This window comes from Stegostoma tigrinum, chromosome 33 (assembly GCF_030684315.1).
Source record: "Stegostoma tigrinum isolate sSteTig4 chromosome 33, sSteTig4.hap1, whole genome shotgun sequence".
Lineage (NCBI taxonomy): Eukaryota > Metazoa > Chordata > Chondrichthyes > Orectolobiformes > Stegostomatidae > Stegostoma > Stegostoma tigrinum.
Window position 1 is genome coordinate 14313168 of NC_081386.1, and position 19049 is coordinate 14332216.

At 42.4% G+C, this 19049-nt stretch overlaps 1 protein-coding gene across 4 annotated transcripts in view; it reads left to right on the forward strand.

Annotated features, from left to right (window-relative positions):
• The window catches only part of LOC125467255 (protein unc-13 homolog C-like), a 562058-nt gene that overhangs the window by 38822 nt on the left and 504187 nt on the right, over window positions 1-19049 (forward strand). For all 4 annotated transcript variants that reach the window (XM_059639173.1, XM_059639171.1, XM_059639172.1 and 1 more), the window contains exon 2: window positions 4823-4852. Coding sequence is in view for 3 of the 4 variants with exons in the window: in XM_059639171.1 (XP_059495154.1) it covers window positions 4823-4852 (30 nt within the window). In the remaining variant the exon portion in view is untranslated. The remainder of the gene's footprint in view (window positions 1-4822; window positions 4853-19049) is intronic.

Sequence of the window (19049 nt, forward strand, 5' to 3'; positions counted from 1 at the left end):
AAACGTCAGCTTTTGTGCTCATGAGATGCTGCTGGACCTGCTGTGTTCATCCAGCTCCACACTTTGTTATCTTGGATTCTCCAGCATCTGCAGTTCCCATTATCTCTAACCCGTAGCTCTGACAGTCTGTTTATACCTCCTTTGATCCAGCTACTATAAAGAGACCCATTTGCTCCTTTGTAGACCATGAAGAAGGAAAATGCCCAGACAGAAACTTAGCACCTTCCAAACCCACAATGACTTCCATGTAAACGGTCAAAGGCAGCAGATGCATGGGAACACCACCCTGTGCAAGTTCCCCTCCAAGTATTCACCATCCTAACTTGGAAATATATTGCCATTCCTTCACTGTCACTGAGTCACAATCCTGGAATTTGCTCCCTAATGACATCATAGGTCAACCCATAGACTGCAGCAATTCAAGAAGGCAGCTCACCATCACATTCTTCAACATAACTAGGGATGGGGAAATGTTATCCTAGACAGTCACGTCCACATCCATGAATGAATGAAACAAATCGGACATATCCAAAGTAATGTATTCCAGTCCTCCAGGCCCCACCATGTCTAGCAGTCAAGAGAACCCTGCTGGGTACCAGAGGATGCTGTGCCCCTTTGCCAAGGCCACCTGACCACAGACATAGCAGTAAAGGAGAGGCAGTCCACCCCTTTGACTGCCCATGTCCCTGAACTGGTCATTGTCAACTTGTCCACACCTGGAAACAATCCCTGCAGAAGGCTCTTCAATCTGCTCACTCCTGTTGGTATTTGTGGCTAAAGATCAGCTGTGTGAGACAGCAGTTTGACGGAAATTGAGAAACACAGTGGAGAAGTAGGGCTGCAACCTCTCTTCTATTTTAAATAGATGTGAGCCAAAGGGCTCCTCAAGATCACTGAAATGACAGCATAGTCGCCAACGAATTGTCTGTAAGTGAAACCCCAGTTAAAGTCTATCACCAGTTAATACGCAGTTTAACAATGTGGACCAGAGTGGTTGGTTTCTTTCTTTCGGGCCTACAGTTCTGCATTCAGCTGTTTTTTGCTGCTCCACCAGCGTGACCTGCAAGCCCTGAACAAAGCTTAAAAATCTCAGGTAGATGGCTAGATAGACATTGTGTGAGCATAAGAAAGAGGAGCAGGAATTAGGCTATTTGGCCCTTCAAGGTAGATCCAACATTCAACAAGATATAGGCAGATCTTCCCCTCAGTTCCTATTTCTGAAACTTGCCCCATGTCCATCCTTAGTGTTCAAAATATAATCGACTCCTACCTAGAACAAACACAGTGGCTAGAATTGTTTTTACACTGGAGAAGAGAACTAAAGATTCATAGCCCTTTGAAAAAAATGTCTCCCCACTTGGTCCTGAATAGCTAACCCCTTATTCTGAAACAGTGACCCTGGATTCTAGGTTCCTGTCTCAGGGGTATTTCTTTCTGTCAGTAACTAGGAATGTGGAAACCTTGGCCCTGCTCCCCCATTAGATAAGACTGTGACTTATCTGATGTTAGCCGTAACTCTGTTGTTCTTTCTGCCCCCATTAACCCTCAACTCTTTTGTCTGTCAACAATCCATCAAACTCAACCTGCCTCTACTGCTTTCCAGGGAAATGAATTCCATGGAATAATTACCCTCTGAGAACCAAAAAAAGGACCTCACTGTTTTCAAAGGGCTGCCTCTTGGTTTTTAAACAGTGTCCCTTCACTTTAGTCTTCCCAGAAGATCAAACAAAGTCCCATTGTCTGCCCTATGAAGTTTCCTTGGGATTTTCTTTGTTGCAGTAAGATCACCTGTCCTCCTTCTAAACTCCAGTGGGTATGGGGCTCTCCTGTGCAACCTCGTTCATTAGATAATCCCCTCATCTGGAGAAAGAGTTGAGTGAACTTTCTCTGAACTACCCCCACTGCAAAAAGAGAGATGAAAATTGTACATGGTATGGCAGCTGCTGTGAAATTCCCTGTGTTTGTATTCTATTACCCTTGCAATGAATGCTGACATTCCATCCACGTTCCTAATTGCCTGGTGTGACGGCACGCCAACTTTCTATCCCAAGACACCCCAATCCTTTTGTACAAACGTGTTCTGCAGTCTCAATCTATTTACATAGCATACTGCTTCTCTGCTCCTCTTGCCAAAATAGATTTACATTTGCCCATATGCTACTCTGTCTGCCTTTTGTTTTCACTAAATCTATCATACCCCTCTTGCAGACTCTCTACCTCCTCTTAATAGTTTACTTTATAGGCTGTTGGTGCCTTTGACAAATTAAGCTATTGTGCATTCTGTCCCTTCACCCAGATCATTGCGATAGATTGTAAGTTGTTGAGATCTCACCATTGGTCCCTGTAGTACTCTGCTAGATGCAGCTTGGCGACCTGAAAAAGACCCAAGTATTCCTGCTTTCTGGTTCCTGTTAGCTAACCAATCCTTTTATCTATGCTAATACGTATTCCTCCTTTCTGTCAAGCTCCTTCAAAACTTCACATGTTTGACTTGAGTTTAGAAGATTGAGTGATAAAGGGAATCTAGGTCTCACCTACATAATCTCTTTTTACAGGACGGTCTACTCATGCTTAATTGTGAGTCATCCAGATGTACTGTAAATTAGTCACAACTGTACCTATTTTTATTTGTTAAATACAGTTTGTCTATATTGTGACTAGGTGTAAACTGTCCATGGACTTTAGGATCATAAGAAATAAGAACAGGAATAGGCCATTTGCCCCTCAAGCCTGTTTTGTTATTCAAAAGGATTACAGCTGGCCTGATACATCCACTTTCTTGCTCATCCCTCGTGACCTTTGAGTTCCCTTACTGATCAAGAACCTATGTCAGCTGTAAATATCACCAAAACTTTGTCTCCACAACTCACTGTGGCAAGAAATTCCAAAGATACTCAACTCTCTGAGAAAAGAGTTTGCTCCTCATTTCAGTCTTAAATTGGTGCCCCTTAATGCCCTCTGGTCCTAGACTCTCCCATGAGGGAAAACATCTTCTCAGCATTTACCCTGTCAAGCCCCTTAAGAATCGTGTATGTATCAATGAGATCACCTCTCATTCTGCTAAATTCAAATAAGTAGAGTCCCAACCTGTTTAGCTTTTGTTCATAAGACCATCCCTCCATTACCAGGATCATTCTAGTGAACCTTCTTTGAACTGCCTGCGGCGATACAATTTATTTCTTTTAAATAAGGCGACAGAAATCCAGATGTGGTGTTACCTTGTATGTTGCAGTAGGAATTCCCTACTCTTTTATTTTCCAACCCTTTTGAAATAAGGGCCAACGTTCCATTGACCTTCCTGATTATCTATTTGTAGCTGTGTGTTAGCTTTCTGTATTTCGTGCACAAGTCCCTCCAAGATCCTTTGTGTTGTAGCTTTCTGCAGTTTCTCTCCACTTAAATAAAATTCTGTTCTTATTGTTCTCCCTTCCTAAATGAAGAACTTCACATTTTCCCTCAATATACTCTACTTGCCAACTTTTAGTCCATGTACGTAACCTATCAATATCTGTCTTTCCGTGAACTGTTTGTACCTCTCTCACAACATGCCTTTCCACCTATTTTTGAATTGTCACTTTCTTCCTTCAAGCCATTGATATGTTGTCAGTCAATGTTTGTGTCACCAGTTTCTTTCCTTGATGGTGATGCCTTTTAAACATCTAATTCATGCCATTTGATTCATAATTGCTGATGTAAATTCACATATTCTCATTATCCATTATTCAGAATACACCCTAAGTTATTTTAATGCTCTGATTTGAGTATCTCCTCAGTGACTGTATATGAAATCCTAAAGCAGTTTTGTACGTGGTGTCCCAAGTTAAGGAAGGTTAATTGCATTTAATGTGCATGGCGCAGACCTTCTGACTAGAAGGGCATTGCCAAAGCAATGCATCCTGAAAGTGGTATCATTGGACATTCCAGCACACCAATCGCCTGAGAGTTTCCCAGGAAGGTTAACTTTCCAGAGGACAATCGCCCTGCATCTAGAACCCTTCAAAAATGTCAATAATTCTATCCTTGATGTGGAGAATTCTGACCCACTTGCCTGAAGAATTATTCAAGAATGGTTAGGTGGGGTAAGACCTGCTGTAACTCATGGATAGTGATAAAACTAATCACCCTCCTCCTCACCCCGAAGACCAGCACCACCACTTCAACCCGAACCAACTGCCTCTTCCGACTTGACACCACCCACCCAATCTCCTCACCCACTTACCTACCACAATCCCTTCAACCGCTCACTTGGCACCCTTCCCCCTCATTCACCTACCTACTTGCATGCCTAGCCTCTCACTCACTTAACTTCACTCTGTAGCTTGTGGAAGTGTCTTTGGGACCCATAGATCCAAGAATACAGCAGCTCCTGCTGTAAAAAGGAGGAATGACTTAACCTTCAATACATTGCATTTACAGAGCCCCAGATCAGGAGCAATCATTGTCCCTTGAGAGGTCCAGTTCGCGGGGAAGGTTGAGGGGAAAAGAAAAAGAAACGAGCTGATAATTTGGCTGTGATTGTCAAGCCCCTAAAAGATTCACCCTCAAAATTACTGTGATGTTTAGCAGTGTGCATACCTTCCCTTTTTGCGTATATTTTCCATTGAACAATTAGAACGATTTTATTTCTTTCAACAATTGATTTTGAAAGTGTTTTTTTTAATTCCATCAATCTACTGTTGAAGCCTGCATTTCAATGAGCAAATGGAACATGCCAGGCCAACTTGTTATATTGGTGATTCAGGATGAATGTACAATGATGAATCAACATGTATAATACTTGTATATTTAAGCTGTACTAACGCCTATTTTTATATTTGCCTAGTTAAAAGAGGAAGATTACATGGACCATCAGGTAAGACATTTACTTTCCCATCTTGTGTGATATATGTTGCTTGATATTTAAATACAGTGTATTTCCTAATCCGTGGATTCATTATATTTTCACTAATATATCTGAGCAAAGTGACAGCTAATGGGTTGAATTTTAACTTGTTTTAGAAATGAAAGGCTAGTCTGACTCTGGAACAGTTCCAGCAGTTCAAATGTCAACTTTGTTTCCTGACCCCAGCCTTAGTCCAACCCATCCATTTCCAGCATTAACAGGAAGGTGGCCAACCCACTTCACGGAGTTAGGGCTTGCTGCTTTAAATATGATAATAAGCCCATACGCCTCACTGAAATGTAATTGCTGCCAGCCACAATCTCCCTTGGCAGGAGGTAAATGCCTTTCTAGCTACCCCCTAGATCCACGTGCCTGATTGAGACCCCTCGATCTACAATCAGTGCTATCCCAGAATGATCTATCCCCTGAGGCCTTCAACTCTACACCAATGCCATATTGTCAATACCGAGGCACAAATTTTCCCCACCGCAAGAAGCTCCCATAATCTCCTGCCTTCCCAACCTCTGCAAGGACTTAGCCCATGGTTGTTAGTGATCGGCCACTCACCTAACTGAAGGCCCAAGCCAGGTGGGCTGGCCTCCAGGAGTGGAGCTGAGCTGCAATATGGAAGACACGCCTGTGAGACTAAAGTAATTAACAAATACCAGCTGCACAGTTGATAAAACCTCCGCCTAATATCTCGGGCACACTCTAGAGACTGGTCTGCAAGAAGGAAAATTGATGAGAATGAGGCAAGCATTTTATTTTGTAATTAGTAAAACCTCGACATAATCAGGTGTTGCAATTCACTGTGATTTTCTATCTCCAACTCAGTGCCAAACACTTTATGATTTGAGGTTTGTCAGAAGTAAGACAAATAAACTACTTTCTTTGTGTTCTCTGTTACTTCTAAACAATCTACTTTGCCTTTAATTCACTTGACCTCAATTCTATGCTTCATTTTGACAACTATCCATAAGGACTTAGTAATTGAGGAGTTTATAATTTAACTGGCATTAGTAAATATTAACAAGAAAACATTCCTCTGTTGAGCAAACCCTCATGAGCTGTCCCGATAGCTTTTTGGACCATTTTACTTGTGTAGGCAAAACACGCATTCCCATCAGCTAACAAAAAGTTTTACTTTAGGTATTACATGAAGGATACCAGATATAAGCAACAGGGTCATAATACACAAGGTTTTGATGTCAGCATAAACCATGAGACTTAAGCTTCAGTGTTTTTTACAACACTTATAATCTGTGAATATCTTGTTACAACTGGGTGACAATGGGTGAAGCACTTGTCTCTATTTTTGAAACCCCCTCAGCTGGCTGCAGTAATGATTTTTTAGGCTATTTAGCAATGGATATACCTCAAGTCAGTTAAAGCATAGTCAATCAATCAGAATTAAGGAGGCCGTTTGTAAGGTTTTCTTCAGCGACAGAAGAAAAAGTCCTTTACCTACTTATCCTACGAAGTGAAAATAAAGCACAACTTCAAATATATATAAACACAAGGTACAAATTTTAAAAATGGGAGGGGTCAAGTATAATAACAAGATGAATATATAGCGCAAGAAGTTTTTAGAATCCTTGGGTTGTAATTGAGCTGAGACCATGGAGGTTTAGTTGAAATCTTGTATCTCAATAGTAGTGAACGTTGCAAATCCATGAGTTCTGATCGAATAGAATTTTTTTTCCAAATTGCTTTATCACCATTGACTTTTGAGATGCTAAGAGGTGAAACAGTGAGAAAGACGCAGTTCATCCTTTTTGTTAGTCATCCATTTTCTTTTATCTCTTCCTGCTTGTTTGCCAAGCAGCTGTTGAAATATGGTTCATTGTGTATTTGTGTGCTTGACTTCGTTGTCTCCCCAAGCTGTATAGTTGCAAGCAATCTTTTATGTCCAATATGTCCCACATTTTATAGAGCTGTAAATCAAAAGGAGATGTGAGTTTCTTGATACTTGACTCCATTGACTCGTGACAATGGTTTCAACTATAATGGTAATTTTAGCTCAGACAATTTCATTTGTTCCACATTTGAGGCAAGTTCAGGAAACCAGTTTGTGGCCGGCAGATTTCTGTAACCATTTTAGGCCCACATTTCCTTAAGAAGCATTTTTGTCCATGAAGGTCTTGTGCGTTAAAAGCAGATGATGGAAGTTTATAATTTATAGTCCACATCATGCCACTGTAGTTGGCAACATTTGAAATGTATGACTTGTGTAGAAATCAGCTTATTGAGCAGTTTCAAGAATGGAGTTCATTTGCAACCTTGGGATTGCCTATTTTCAAACACAAGAGGTAGCTAACACATCTATAGGGCCTCACTTAACTCTTACTTTTAACTCCTCATCTTGAGAATTTGATGCCCTCTTCCTTTTGTATTCACGTTATTGAGCTGAGACTTTCTTAGCTTTGATTGGCCATTCAGCGTTCTAACCAAATAGTTCTGGTACAGAGCTTTCAAACGAAACTTCTTTTAGTGCTGTAAAATATTTCTTAATGGTTTGAAACTATGTCTTTTCTTCAGGAGAAATTGTTCTATACATCTAACTTTCTCCAGGCATCTGAGAAGTTAAACCAAAAGATTTTCTGAGCTGTGAATGTTTTCCTAAACACAGCAAAACAATTCCATAGAGATAGTAAGAACTGCTGATGCTGGAGTCAGGGACAACACAGCGTGGAGCTGGAGGAACACAGCAGGCGAGGCAGCATCAGAGGAGCAGGAAAACTGATGTTTTGGGTCAGGACCCTTCAGAAGTTCCTGAAGAAGGGTCCCGACCCTAATCATCAGCTTTCCTGCTTCTCTGATGCTGCCTGGCCTGCTGTGTTCCTCCAGCTCCAAAACAATTCCATACTATTCTAACTGAAAGCTGAATGTTCTTGGGTGTTTGTTCTATCTGCTTGTAACACTTTTCCAATGCAAACAAATTCTCAATACTGTTGCAGGAAATGCTCACATTCTGGTTTGGTTCTTTAAAATAAATACCATGACACCAGAAATACCAATGAGTTTTATCATTAAATTACTTTATATGCAAAGACCAAGACCCAGATACCACTAGTTTAGAATCCAAACACTAAGATCATTGATATTAAATTGCATACAGATACCACATCTTGTATCACATTGGACAAAATATTATCTTAATGGTGGTTACGTGAAATGGTAATTTGGAGAATGGTGTGGATAGGGTAGCCTAAACAGCCACTTTCTGCACTATAGTAATGCTGTGATTTTGTAATAGATTAGAAACTACGGAGGATCAAATGGAGTTAAGTTCCCATGGAAGCAAGTTGTTAGAATTTTATGCATGAGTTCACAAAGTATTCAAAAAAGGATCTAGAATCTTGACCTTGATCTTGAGAGCATTAGACCTCAAAAATGGGAAAGAGATACTAAGCTGTGCTTCTTGTAGAAGACTCCAGAACATGAAGAGATCAATAAAAATAAGAGCTAGGTCACTGAGGAATGAAATCAAGAAATTTTTTTTTTGCAGAAAGGGTAGAAGAGGTCTGAAATCCTTTCTCCCGAAAGGCAGATTAAGCTATTTCAGTTGAAATTTACAAGAATGAGATTGATAAATTTGTATTATGTGAACATATCAAGGATTTGGTTCAGTGGCAGGTTGATGGAGTGAAGCTGCAGATCATCCAGGGTCTGACTGAACATCAGAACAGATGTGAGGTGCTTAATGGCCAATATTATTCCTATACTTCTTCACTAGCCACTACTGGAGAATAAACTAGACTATTTGTAGTGTTAGTTTTATAACAAAATTAACTGTGAGCCTCACATCATCTCCATCACAGATCCTGTTTACTTCCATCTTTGCAACATTGCCTATCACCAGTCACATCTCAGTCTACCTGCTGCTGAAATTCTCATCTGTGTCTTTGCACATCAACTCAGCTAATCTCACCCCGAGGCAGGTCTGCACCTTTCCTAAATTCTACCCCTTCACACTTACTTTGTCTATGCCCTACTGCTCAACGGGTCATTGTCGCCAATTTTGCTAGAAAATTAGATCTGTAGTAACTGATTTTGCAGGTGCAACAAGAATCCGATATTTTATCTAATTTTGGGACTATATCTAATGGCTTTGCTCCTGCCAATCCTTAATTTTTGTGAGCCACTACAAATTCAATATCTCTATCTCCCATCCTCTCATTTTAATGGAGTGAATATAACTGGCTGAGCATCTGTGATTGCCTGTGTGCTGTTTCCTGTGAACAGCGTGCCATGCTTCACACCATCCAGGGCAATGCTGTCCACTTGACTGGCACCACATCCACGAATATACATTCCCTCCACCACCAACACTCAGTAGCAGCAGTGTGTACCATCTACAAGCACTTTCAAACCCATGATCACTTCAAAGGACAAGGGCTTGTGAAACATGTAACACCACCACCTGCAAGTTTCTGCCTAAGCCATAGACCATCCTGACTTGGAAATGTATCACTGTTTCTTCATTGTTATTGGGACAAAATCCTGGAATTTCATCCCTAACAGCATTGTGGGTCTAACTACAGCATGTGTACTGCAGTGGGTCCGTCAGTAACGCAAGTATTCAGCATTTCAACGTACTTCAACTTCTCAACATTTAAATATTTTGAAACATTATTAACCTACTTTTTTATTTTGATTCTGACAAGACCTGCATTAAAACTGTTAAATAAAGACTTTCTTTTTATATTTTTTACTGATAAAATTTATATGCTTAGTTTGTATTGCAATGAAGTCTCTAAAGCTGGAATACGAATGCACATTGATTTGAAAAGGCTCAATATTTAGCTGGTGGCATTTTGCCAAGCACAGATGTGAGTCTATATTATTCAAACTATGACTAATTCTATTTGAAATATGTGCTTTTGCCTTTGGGAAGCAAATTAAATTATGCATTCAACTTTTAACGGTCTGAGGTATAGAAGTGCAAGAACTCCAAAAATATCTCTTCCAATGGACTTGTCTGAGATCTGTAATAAATATATCATATTGAAGCTGATTTGTACCTATATGGCTTACCTATTAGCATACTGTGTAGGTCAGCAAAAACTTAAAAATACACATTTGTGATTAATAAACATTTAAAGTGTGAAGTATAAATTGTTTGCATTAGTTAGTGATGGTAATCTCAGTGATATCTAAAACTGCTCCAGAATAAACATGCTGCATGGCATATATTCTATATTAGCCATTTTATTGTAATTACAAGAAAGAGAAACTAACACGTTGCAAAATATATGTGTGGTTTCAGTATTTCTTGTGATCATAGTTATACCATGAACAACCTCCTGTGAATTTTAACTACAAAAAGCATTTGAAATTGGTGGGAGTGCCAGATTTCTTTGTAACCAGCCTATCCACTGCAATATTTAAGGAAATTTGGATGATTCAAGTGGCAACAAATGTGTGCTTTGTTACTTTTTTAATCGGTAAGTGATTTGAACCATTCAGTTGGATCATTGGTGTACATAAAAACATGGAAAATAGGAGCAGGAGTAGGCTGTTCAGCTGCGTTTGAGCCTCCTCTGTCATTCAGTATGATCAGGACTGATCATCTGACTCTACCTTGATCCTGCTTTTTTCCCATGCCCTTTGACCCCTTACACCAAGAACTATATCTAACCCCTCCTTGAAAACATTTAATGTTTTGGCCTCAATGGCTCTCTGTATCAGAGAATTCCACAGGCTCACTGCTCTCTGAGTGGGAAAATTTCTCCTCATCTGAATCTTAAATGGCCTTCTGTATCCTTAGACTGTGACCCTAGGTCCTTAACTCCCCCAGCACTGGGGCCATCTTTCCTGCACCTACCCAGAGTACCTCAGTTACGTCTCTGTGAGATCAAGCCCTCATTCTTCATTTGTGTACTTGCATGTTTGAATTTCTCTTTTTTTTTTAATTGACTTGTGGGACATGGGTGTCGCTGTCTGGCCGGCATTAGGTGGCTGTCCCTAGTTGCCCTTGAGAAAATGGTAGTGAGCTGCTTTCTTGAACCACTGCAGTACACATGCTACAGTTTGACCCACAATGCTGTTAGGGATGAAATCGCAGGATTTTATCCCAATGACAATGAAGGAACAGCGATATATTTCCAAGTCAGGATGCTGAGTGGCTTAGGCAGGAACTTGCAGGTGGTGGCTTTACATGTTTCACATGTCGTTGTCCTTCTAGATTGAACTGGTCATGAGTTTAGAAGGTGCTGTCTAAGGATCATTGGTGAATTTTTGCAGTGCATTTTGTAGATAGTACACACTGCTGCTACTGAGCATCGGTGTGGGGGAAATGTAATTTCATGGATGTGGTGCCAGTCAAGTGAACAGCTTTGTCCTGGATGGTGTCAAGCCAGTTGAGTCTTGTTGGAGCTGTACTCATCCAGGCAAGAGGGGTTTATTCCATCACTCTGGTGACTTGTGCCTTGTAGATGGTGGACAGGCTTTGGGAATCAGGAGGTGAGTTACTTGCTGCAATATTTTGAGCCTCTGACCTACACTGTGTTTATATAGGAAGTCCAGTTGAGTTTTTGGCCAATGGTAATCCCCAGAATATCAATAGCAGGGAAATTCAGTGCTAGTAACACCACTGAATGTCACGGAGTGGGTAGTTAGATTGGCTCTTACTGAAGATGGTCATTGCCTGGCATTTGTGTGGCATGAGCATTATTTGCCATTCGCCAGCCCAAGCCTGGATATTGTCCAAATCTTGTTGCATTTCAACACGGATTACTTCAGTGTCTGAGGAGTCATGAATGGTGCTGAGCATTGTGCAATCATTGATGAACATCCCACTTCTGAAGTTATGGTGGAGAGAAGGTCATTGATGAAGCAGCTGAAGTGGTTGGGCCTAGGACACCACCCTGACGAATTCCTGCGGAGATGTTATGACTTTGAGATCCATGATCTCTATGATCTCCAATAACCATCTTTCTATGTGCCAGATATGGTTCCAACCAGCAGAGAGTTTGTCCCTAATTCCCTTTAATTCCAGTTTTGCTCGGGCTCGTTGGTGTCACACTTGGTTGAATGCAGCCTTGATGTCAAGGGCTGTCACTCTCACCTCACCTCTGGAATTCAGCTGTTCTGCCCATGTTTGAACGAAGCCTATAATGAGGTAAGGAGCTGAGTGGTCCTGGCAGAACCTAAACAGGACATCACTGAGCAGATTATTGCTGAGCATGTTCTGCCTGATTGCACTGTTGATGACACCTTCCATCACTTGACCGATGATTCAAGAGTAGACTGATGGGGTGTTAATTAGCGAGATGAATTTGTCCCGCTTTTAGTGCACAGAAAACGCCCGGGCAATTTTCCGTATTGTTGGGTAGATGCTTGCATTGTAACTGTACTGAGAGCTTGGCTAGTGGAGCAGTGAGTTCTGGAACACAAAAGTCTTCAGTACTATTGCCGTAATCTCACCAGGGCCCAGAGCCTTTGTACTACCTGGTATGTCCAGCCATATTTAATATCATGTGGAGTGAATTGAATTGGCTGAAGACTGGTATCTGTGAAGCTGGGAACCAGTGGAGGAGACTGAGATAGATCATCTACTTGGCATTTCTGGTTGAAGATTGCAGTGAATACTTCAGTGGCAACTTTTGTGCTGATGTGCTGGGCTCTTCTATTATTAAGGATGGGGATATTTGTGGAGCCTCCTCCTCCAGTGAGTTGTTTAATCATCCACCACCATTCACGATGGATGTGGCAGGACTGCAGATCTGATCTATTGGTTGTGACTTGCCGCTTACGCTGTTTGACATGCAACTAGTCCTGTTTAGTGGCTCCTCATACCTCATCTTCATGTCACCTCCCAGCCGCAAACCATTTCCACTCCCCCTCCCATTTTTGAGATGACATGTCCATCATGGGCCTCCTGCAGTGCCACAATGACGCCACCCGAAGGTTGCAGGAACAGCAACTCATATTCCGCCTGGGAACCCTGCAGCCTAATGATATCAATGTGGACTTCACCAGTTTCAAAATCTCCCCTTCCCCCACCGCATCACACAACCAGCCCAGTTCTTCCCCTCCCCCCACTGCATCACTAAACCAGCCCAGTTCTTCCCCTCCCCCCACTGCATCCCAAAACCAGCCCTGTCTCTGTCTCCCTAAACTGTTCATCCTCTCACCTATCCCCTCCTCCCACCTCAAGCTGCACCTCCATTTCCTACCTACTAACCTCATCCTGCTCCCTTGACCTGTCCGTCCTCCCCGGACTGACCTATCCCCTCCTTACCTCCCCACCTATACTCTCCTCTCCACCTATCTTCCCCTCCATCCATCTTCGGACCGCCTTCCCCCTCTCTCCCTATTTATTTCAGAACCCTATCCCCATCCCCCTTTTCTGATGAAGGGTCTAGGCCTGAAACATCAGCTTTTGTGCTCCTGAGGTGCTGCTTGGCCTGCTGTGTTCATCCAGCCTCACACTTTGTTATCTCAGATTCTCCAGCATCTGCAGTTCCCATTATCTCTCATCTTCAGGTATGCCTGGTGCTGCTCCTGGCATGCCCTCCTGCAGTCTCCATTGAACCAGGGTTGATCCCCTGGTCTGATGGTATTGGTTAGTGGGGGTTATGCTGAGCCATGAGGTTACATATTGAACTGGAGTACATTCTGCTGCTGCTGATGGCCCACAGCGCCTCATGGATGTCGAGTCTCGAGTTGCTAGATCTGTTCAAAGTCTGTCCCATTTAGCATGGTGATACTGCCACACCACACTGTGGAGGTTATTCTCAATGTGATGGCGGGACTTTGTCTGCACAAGGGCTGTGCGATGGTCATTCTTAACCGGTACTGTCATGGACGGATGTATCTGCAGCTGGCAGATTGATAAGGATGTGGTCCACTATGCTTTTCCCTCTTGTTGTTTCCCCCACCACCTGCCACAGACCCAGCCTAGAAGCTATATCCTTTAGGACCTGACCAGCTTGATCACTAGCACTGCAAGCGAGTGACTCCTGGTGGTGGACATTGAAATCCCCCACCCAGAGTACATTTTGTGCCCTTGTCATCCTCAATGCTTCACCCAAGTGTTGTTCAATGTGGAGGAGTACTGTTTCACCAGCCAAGGCGGGGATTGTATGTGGTAGTCAGCAGGAGGTTTCCTTGCCCATGTTTAATGTGGTCCAGAGTCAATGTTGAGGACTCGTGGAGCAAATCCCTCCCGACTGTATGCCTCTGCCAGATCTGGATGGGACAGGTCATACCCAAGGATGGTAATTGTGTCTGGGAGATAGGCATATTCACAGAATTATATCTCAAAGACAGTGTTAGACTGTTGTTCGACTAGTCTATGAGACAGCTCCCTCAACTTTAGTACGAGCCCCAGATGTTGGTGAGAAGGATTCTGCAGTGTTGGCAGGGCTGTATTCATGTAAATCATGTTCAGGCAACATGTAATAAGTTGCAGAAATGCAATAAGCTCATTAAATTCAAAACACATTTAGTTAACAGAACCCTCTTATACCAGAAAGGTGGACGTAGTCATCGACACCAGATCACTGTGAGCTTGATAGGATCTACACCCAATAATAAATAGAACAACCTTGAGAAGATAAGTGTGCCATTTGATTAGAAGGAGACTTGGTTCTGTCATGTTTCTGTCCCTTACATTGTGAAATTTGATAAGCAGGCATGAGGGGTGAGGTGTTAATGTGAAGTGGTCCCTCCTCCCACAATGGGATAGATGACCCAGTACTTGCTGCCAGAGTCCTTAACATTCAGGGTTGGCACTGCAGCCTCACAGTGCCCAAGGGCCCAGGTTTGATTCCAGCCCCAGGTGACTGTTTGAGTGGTGTTTGCACATTCTCCCTGCATTGTGTGGGTTTCTTCCCATAGTCCAAACACAGGAAGACTTGGTGGATCAGCCAATGTAAATGCAGGGTTACAGGGATCGGGAGGGGCCCTGGATGTGGGAGGGTTGGTAAAGATACAATGGGCCGAATGTCCTCTGGCTATAGGGATTCTATGATTCAAGTATCAGCTGAGAACCATATTTGACTTACTGTGGTCTAAAGAGAGGAATTAAGAATGACAGATGGTCAAAAGGCCTGGAACCTCACAGTCAAGGATATTTGAAAGAGGAGAGACCATGTTGGCCCAGAATTGTGGTGAAATTCGATTCCATGGCAGTGATGGCTGAAACAGGACTGTTGTCGTATGCAGTGCAGATCAGGGATGAACCGGCCTGGAGGAGACATGTGGACCAGCTGGTCACCACACCTCCCCAACACTGGGGGGATGTCCCTCAGAATATCGAGTCAGTCCAGATGGGGCCAGTGCTGTCGACTGTGCAATGTGTCTCCAAACCAGGGTTCCCAGGGAGAAGACAACAGCAGTGTCACAGGGCAACAACAGCCAATCCAAAATGAACATCCTGCAGAACAATGGGAGCTACCAGAAGCCTGGGAGCCTACACCAGAAAATGTTCCTGGGATGAGGAAATGGTCTTGGAGGATCCACTAAACCCCTGACGGACTGATCATGTCAGTGTAGACTATGGGATGGCCGTTTTATCTTTCCATGTTTCTTTTTGTGAATATTCCTGATGATGTATATACATTACAATGCCTGTATAGTAGTTATAATTGTTGTATGTATATATATATATAGGTAAGCGAAGCATTGAAATAAAGGGAGTGGGGGTGCTGTTATGTATGTAGTTGGGTGTGTGTTGCTCCTTGAAGAGAGTGGGTCAGGTGACCCGGAGGTGGGGTCTCGGGGAGGCAGTCTAGAAGCTGACTGTGGAGGAGCTGAGGAACCAACAATAAAGTATTCCCTGTTCAAGTTTACCCTTCCTTTTGACAGATGTTCTATTTGTGGTTCCAGTGATCCACAAACGTACTACTCCTGAGAGCATTACATTCTGGTGACAGTGAGTGTTGGGTGTTGCCAATTCATTACCGACACGGAAGCGGCTGCCACTAACAAAGAAGCTGAAATAGAGATTTTTCAAGAATAATTTTCAAAATATTTTTCAGTAGATTTCATGTTCTGGGATGTTCTAAATTTGAACCTGTGGAGAATAGGATTTGGTGCCACCCAGTGGCCAAAAAGTGCACACCTTAACCAGGAACCACTATGAGAACTTTGAAAAATCTAATAAATGGTTAAGCAGTCTACTTCGCTGTGTAAAATTCATTTGTCTGCATTCCTGACACTTTTCTGTTACATGGTGAACAATGATAGCATCTGGATAAACATTTCAAGAGCAGCAGCATTGCTGTCAATTCATTGAGAAAGGCAGAATTGACTTGAGTGGTGGTAAATTCCATTAGGCCTAATTGAGTAGCTCATCTTGAATGAAGCAGAATTTATTTTCTTATCATTAAATTCCCTGATTGTTAAGGCACAGATCAATTCATATTAGACTTGACTTGGCTCATGTAGCATATTTGGATCATAGTCACGGAATCACAGAATCCCTACTGTGTTGAAACAGGCCCTTCCGCTCAGCAAGCCCACACTGACCCTCCGAACATCCCACCCAAACCCATCCTCAATAAACCACCTAATCTACACATCCATGAATGCTACGGGCAATTCAGCATGGCCAATCCATTTAGCCTGTATATCTTTGGACTGTGGGAGGAAACCAGAGCACCCGGGTATGGATTTCAGACCAAATAAAGCATGTTTTTGGCAAAATAACATAATCTGAAAGGCAGAACTGAAAACTGTTGTTCCAGAAATTTGGTTTCAAAGCATTAAAATGTAAAAATATACATTGTCAGGAATATTCACAAAAAGAAACATGGAAAGATAAAGTGACCATCCCATAGTCTACACTGACATGATCAGACCGTCAGAAGTTCAGTGGATCCTCCAAGACCATTTCCTCATCCCAGGAACATTTTCTGGTGTAGGCTCCCAGGCTTCTGGTAGCCTCTGTTGTTCTGCAGGATGTTCATTTTGGATTGGCTGTTGTTGCCCTGTGACACTGCTGTTGTCTTCTCCCCAGGAACCCTGGTTCAGAGACACATTGCACAGTCGACAGCGCTGGCCCCATCTGGACTGACTCGATATTCTGAGGGACATCCTCCCAGTGTTGGGGAGGTGTGGTGACCAGCTGGTCCACATGCCTCCTCCAGGCCAGTTCATCCCTGATCTGCACTGCATACGACAACAGTCCTGTTTGAGCGATCACCACCACGGGATCGAATTTCTCCAAAATTCTGAGCCAACACGGTCTCTCCTCTTTCAAATATCCTTGACTGTGAGGCTCCAGGCCATTTGACCATCTGTCATTCTTAATTCCTCTCTTTAGACCGCAGTAAGTCAAATATGGTTCTTAGATGATACTTGCATCATAAAATCCCTATAGAAAAAGGACATTCAGCCCATCGTGTAATTGTTTTAAGGACTGTTAAAGAATTTAAAAACAAAATTGAGATTGCTCTCAATGGCTCCTTTAACCTCCCCTCCTCTTTATTTCACATACTTCCTCTGCGGTACCCCATCAAACCTACTTCTTAGACCAAATATTTTGTGACTTGACCTAATTTTTCTATCCATGTTTCATGTCATATTTTGTTTAATCATTTTATTGCAAAGCACCATGAGAGGTTTCATTAAATTTAAGAGTGCTATATAAATGAGTTCTTACTGAATAAAGAAAGAGCTGTTTACCACAGTAGACCCATTAACTGCATGTATTTCTAACCCAATTTGATATATTTTGACTCAAAAGTGGAATGTAATAAAATTCACATTATCTGACATCCCACCAACTGGAATCCCTGCTATCCCACTATCCATTCTGTCCTCAGGCATCTCTGTCATTGCCTAAAACAAAGATTGTTGTCAACCAGAAGTGATAGTAGAAGAATTGTGATTGAAGGGCTTTTCCCACTGTTTCCAGCAGGAAAATGTCAAAAATGAGGAGATTCTGAGTCACTGCAATTTGCAGTATATATCAATTCAGCTTTTCAGTCAATTCCAACTATTAACCAATTCGTTAACTTACACTTTTGAGTTATATTTTGCAGTTCTGAGGACGGGTCGCTTGACCCGAAACATTAACTGATTTCTCTCCGCAGATGCTGCCAAATCTGCTGAGGTTTTCCAGCAATTTCTGTTTTTGTTTCTGATTTAAAGCGTCTGCATTTCTTTCAGTTTTGAACTTACATTTTTGGTTTACTGGCACCACTCAATTCTGGTGTGCATTTGTGTAGTTCAGCTACCTGGTACAGTAAAATATGAGATCAGAAATAAAGCAGATTAGGTTTGCAATGCTCAATTACCACAGGTGAGCTGCTGGCTGACAGGGTTACAGTGTTTTGAAAAAAGTGGTAGGAAAAAGCCAAGGAACTATAGACTGACATTGGTGGTGGGTAAGTTGTTGGAAGAGATCCTGAGGGACAGCATTTACATGTATTTAGAAAGGCAAGGACTGATTAGGGATGGTCAACATGGCTTTGTGTGTAGGAAATCGTGTCTGACTAACTTGATTGAGATTGTCGATATGAGGGCAGAGCCTTGGATGTGATCTATATGGACTTCATTAAGGTGTTTGACCAAATTTCTCATGGTACACTGGTTAGGAAGGTATAGAGGGAGATCTAGCTATTTGAATACAGAACTGGCTCGTAGGTAGAAGACAGAGGCTGGTGGTGGGTTTCTTATCAGACTGGAGGCCTGTGACCAGCAGTGTGCCACCATGATCAGTGCTGCATCCACCACATTTTGTCATTTATATCAATAAGTTAGTTGTGAACATAGGAGTTACGGTTAGCAAGTTTGCAGATGACACCAAAATTGAAGGTGTAGTGGGCAATGAAGAAGATTACCTCAGAGTACAACAGAATCTTGATCAGATGGGCCAATGGGCTGCAGGGCTGCAGATGGATTTTAATTTAAATAAAAGTGAGGTACTACATTTCGGAAAGGCAATCCAGGACAGGACTTAGACACTTAATGGTAAGGTCCTGGGGAGTGTTGCCGAACAAAGACAACTTGGAGTGCATGTTCATAGTTCTTTGAAAGTGAAGTTGCAGGTGGATAGGATGGTTGAAGAAGACATCTGGTATGCTTGCCTTTATTGGTCAGTGCATTGAGAAAGAATGTACTGGCCCTGCAGGGGGTGCAGAGGAGATTCATTAGATTGATTCTGGAGCTGAGATGGTTGGCTTACAAGGAGAGACTGAGTAGACTGCGATTA